Consider the following 4,815-nt stretch of genomic DNA (forward strand, 5'->3'; position numbering starts at 1 on the left):
TAATATGGCGTTTGCTTCAAATTTGGTTGCGTTGTGCATACTCAAAGCATGCATTTCGCCACATTTTTAAACCCTTTTAAATGGTGGAAATGATCATTTTTCCACCAAACACGCTTCGTTTTTCGCATGGAAGAGCGCGCTCGTTTCGTTGCACATATTCCCGAGGAAAAAACACTTAGTGATTGCCTGTCACCATATCGAGAGACTCTTCCAACAAAAGATCCAAAGGATTCTTTCGGATCACTGTCTCGCTTTTTGCAGTCAGTGTTCTGAGAGGAAACACGATGTAAAATTATTCAAAATGGACGTCAGATCAGACAATCTTTCAGTATCGGACGTACCTTTTGAGATACCTCACCGTCTAGTAATTCCTTACACGTATCCTCCAGAGCTTAAATTACGACTTTGCCGGGGTTATTGAGGAGAGAAATACAGTCCGTACGACATCTCAAAGAGTTAATAATCTTACTTTTTCGTTAAGTCGAAAAATTTCACTTCTTGCACGGGTATGTCACACGGACGAGTTGAAATACCCGTTTTAAACGCGTCATTATATAAATAAGCATGAATCAAAATCCTCGGGGGGCAATAAATTTACTTGCCACTTGCAATTCTTTGTTCACTAAACCGAATTTGTCTTAGGATACACGAGCAGATCGCTAGTACTAACTGGAAATCTACAGACAGACATAGGAGGCCACGAAATACCATCGCCCATTCCTGTCTCAGAATTGATAAGGCAATGGGGTTTCCGTACATATTGTGACAACAAGCTTCGACTGTACCAGTTCGCATCAATCACAAAGTTTAAGTAAACGCTCCGACTAAAAGTGGAGCGAGAGCTTTTAGCTAACAATGTGCCTAGTTTGATCTACTGTTCTTAAAATACAGATACTTAGTATTCATAGAATAATAGAACATTTTTTGCATTACACTATCGATTATAATCAAATATCCCCTTGACAAAGCTTCATCATTGATATCGCTACTGATATCTTGTTATTTGTAAGAGTACACCGGAAATTTCGTACATATGTACAGTATGGTATTTTATTCACCAGTAAATTAAAGTGCCAGTGCTAGAACATCCTATACCTTGGTGTAACCGACCAAGTATCATATTACACTTCTGGTAATTGTGAAAAAGGTAATAGGTACCACTGAAGATAATGTAATCCTTAGAAGATAGAGCCTCAAGGAAACCAGCTATCAAAAACACATCAAGCACTACAAGGAGATTTTCTATTGAAAAGAAGTATCTAGCGCGAGCTAAAAAGGCATGCGTTGTTCTTATCAAAGAAGACTGAAAAAGTAATCGGCGATTGTGGAGGTATTATACTTTTTCCGATATGGGCATTCTGGATGCCTCCGCGTATCGTTTACCATTTCAAGCAGCCGTGCATCGAACTTAAGTATACGATGCTTCCGAATCTACCGGGTCTTTTCATCTTTTAATAATCCCCAGTACGTTAAAGTGCAAACAACAATCCAAAGCTGTATGCCTTACCACTCTTAGAGGAATCCGATTTGTTTTTTTAAGGCTGTTTTGTAATGTCTTTGCTCTCCATAAAGTACAATGAAAAACAAATCATTTAAAGAAGTTGGCTGACAAGCTATTGTTGTTACCTCGCGATGTTTTCGTAGGTCAATCCTGCGTGGGAGCCCGGCCCGTTACACTACGCCTCCTAGAAAGAAGAAAATTAATGTGCAAACGTGTGATATTGCCACTCTTTCCATTTCAGTATATGGCTTAGGTCCTTTGCCTTTTGCGCACTTAAACAAGCCCCTTCACCATTTCTAAAACGGCCCTTGCTGAACGAAAGTGTACATCACTTTCAAATTGACAGCCAAAAGATTTAAGTATTAGCCGCATCTGTTTGGAAATCTCATGAGTAGGTAGCCTAAAGGATGGACTGCTGCTATCGCTGAGTAAAGATTTGTAAAGATTCGGACATATTCTACTGTCTTTTGCCTCATGCGACATGTGAACATGGCTTGAAATGTACCCGGTGCAGCCTCGCTATGATGAGAGTATTTCCATTGCAGATAATCAGCAAATCTAGAGAGCGGCACTCAAAATTAAGGATTGCAACCGCGACACACTGTTGCTCTGTCAGGAGCCAGATCGAACTCTAAGCCACCTCAACTTCTATTATCTATTAAAACGATATTTAGCTTTTATGGGTGGGCAATCGAAATCAGCGGTGTCACAGCGGGCCTGGTTGCGCTCTAATCGACGACAGATTGCGATTTTTCTGTTAGGATATATTTCTAATTTGTTGGCCACTAACTGTGTTATTTACCTCATCAAAAAACCGATAAACATAAAGTAGCAAAGCGAGCCAAAATACCCTGGGGACAAACAAATCGGGTATCGACCTCTGGGGAGGTAAAGTTTAAAAAGACTCAACTATCGAAATGACGACAAATAATTCCAATTGCGACGGAATTACCACGCCCTTGCCTTGTCTTCAAATAAACACGTTTATCAACCCACACAACATGGGGTTGTACGCTGTACTCAGGAGAGGTATTATTAGCCTCATACCGATGCTTCTGTTCTAAGATATCTATTTTTTTAGCGTAATTCCATTACATACGATCAACTGTGTTCAAAAATAAATGTATCAGTTTTTTTTAAAAAAGGTACTCACGAGTCTTAATGACTCGTCCTCGACGGGTTTTCATGGTGCTAAGTGTACCATCACTGAGATTTATACATGTATAAAGGTGCAATGTTTGGGTTTTACATCTGCTTTAAGCCGTGTTCTGCAAAATATCGAAGTGTGTATTGTGTGCTTACATAGTAACACAATACTATCATATTACGGTATATCAGAAAAAAATGTTTAAATAATGCTCTTTCAATCGTCTTCAAGAGCTTGTTTTGCTCATACTTTCAGCGAAAGGCCCAATCCTAAAGCTCTGTCCCTCCGTGACATGTAACTTCCAATGGCTAAATAAAAAATGGCGGTTAGCATTTGAGTCTAGACGAGGCGTTGCATCTTTAGCGCATGCCGCCGAGAAATTTTGGCTTGTCGAACTAGATCCAATGTCATCGTCTGTTTGGCGGAGCGTGGAGAAGGCCTCACTTGGTGAGGACCCTACTATGCCTCTCGGTGAAGGCTAAGGTGCGGGCTGGAGCTCAGATCTCATTTTGTCTGCTCGCACCGAAGCACAAGTCGGCAGCTTCATCTAGAATACTGTTAAGAAAGGCCTTCGAAAGAGCTGCGCCTTTCTTATTCGATGGGCCATGTGGGTACATGTGAAAGTGAGTGCGAGTCATGTTCGAAAGTGCGAGTCATGTTCGAAAGTGCGAGCACTATAATGCGCAACTGAATGAAAAAGAATTCGTACGAATAGGGTGCTAGAAGAAGGTCGATTTTTGTATAACACCTAACTTGGTAGGGACGAGTGTAACGGGTAAGAAAAGTATCATGGTTATGTTCACGAAATACTTTTGACCTTTGGATTTAGAGCAGAGCTCAGAGGTACAGAAAAGTTTAAAGGCAGTCAGTGGAGATTAGAGTTAGCGTAAGGTGATTTAAAAATGATCCTCCATGTCTTTCCTGCAAAGTCGAGGATATTTGCCGTATTAAATTAAAAGTTATCGTACCCGACAACGACTTCCTCGAAATGACAATCGCGACTAAGTTGTGGTCAGAAATAGCTGAATAGAGCCATTGCTAGGGGTTTTCGGTACATATCGCATATTGAAAGCCTAGACTCCGCAAGTTCGCGTTAATCAACGGATAGCAATTAGTTTCACGATTAGAGCAGTTGGATATAGGCTATTGCAGGGCCTTCAAGAAAGGCGGACTTCCCTTACGCAACCAGTAAATTCTTCGAAGATATCATCATACCGTTCCACCTTATTTGTCTTGAACACTCATTAACCCCTGGTCGTCTGTGATCACCTTATTGTTGAAGTGACATTATTTTGCTCACGACACATTGTGGGCATATGCGTACGCACATGGACGACTGTTGAGCCTCCTTTAATGCTTATTGTCTTATGACTTGCCGAAGACCCCCAGCAAATTGCTGGTGATTATTGTTGTTCTAGTTGACCGATTTTTTCATTCCTTACCAACGGTAGAATGTGATCGTTTCTTGCTCGCTTTCTAAAAATTATTTTGATTGCTGAATATCACCTGGTAGCATACCAGGGCTCCCCGCTCGCTGATGTTTATATATTGCGGCTTACTTAGGTGCCGCCTTTACTCAAGATCAGCCATAAGAATTTACGTTCACTTTGCACAAAGTGTTTTCGTTAAAAACGCACAGTTAGGGTTGATGCTGTTTGGACTAATGTTTATAATGAAGATTTTCCTGTTGCTCAAAGGCAAACTATCTTAATTTTACTGGCGTGTAGCTAGCAGCCAACTCCTACATCAGACCCCTCCTTCGATTTATCCAAGCATCGATAATACGGTACCTAAATTTTTCACCCAGCAACCAAAATAAAATGTAACTTCGTATGTGATAACTGTGTATCAACTATTTAAGAAAAAAAACACCAGCGAGCAATACTTACCTGATACGCCCTTTCTTACTAAGATATGAACCACACAGAACCCACTCTTGTTTTGTCACTTTAAGACACTGCGCAAAAGTGACCATTTCACGAAAAACCATGACGCTTGTTGTTTACCCTGACACTCTGCACTACTTATCCGCGCCTTCTTCTCAAAAACGTTTTATGCCGGAAGTTCCCTTCCGTGCGGCAAATCATAGATTGACAATTCCAATGCATATAGTGTGACGGGTCACACGGCACCTTGCACAGAGGAAGCTTGACTTCCAAGAGTATAC

General features: G+C 40.9%; 1 protein-coding gene across 1 annotated transcript in view; it reads left to right on the top strand.

Annotated features, from left to right (window-relative positions):
* Positions 1-3,527, top strand: part of PHALS_11069 (septum site-determining protein) — a gene marked incomplete at both ends in the record, with an annotated part of 4,308 nt that extends 781 nt beyond the window's left edge. The window contains 2 exons of the mRNA XM_024726599.1: positions 3,409-3,423; positions 3,478-3,527. Coding sequence (XP_024577260.1) covers positions 3,409-3,423; positions 3,478-3,527 — 65 coding nt within the window. The remainder of the gene's footprint in view (positions 1-3,408; positions 3,424-3,477) is intronic.
* Between the last annotated feature and the right edge of the window lie 1,288 nt (positions 3,528-4,815).

This window comes from Plasmopara halstedii (assembly GCF_900000015.1).
Source record: "Plasmopara halstedii genome assembly, contig: Scaffold_526, whole genome shotgun sequence".
In the NCBI taxonomy this organism is placed as follows: Eukaryota; Oomycota; class Peronosporomycetes; order Peronosporales; family Peronosporaceae; genus Plasmopara; species Plasmopara halstedii.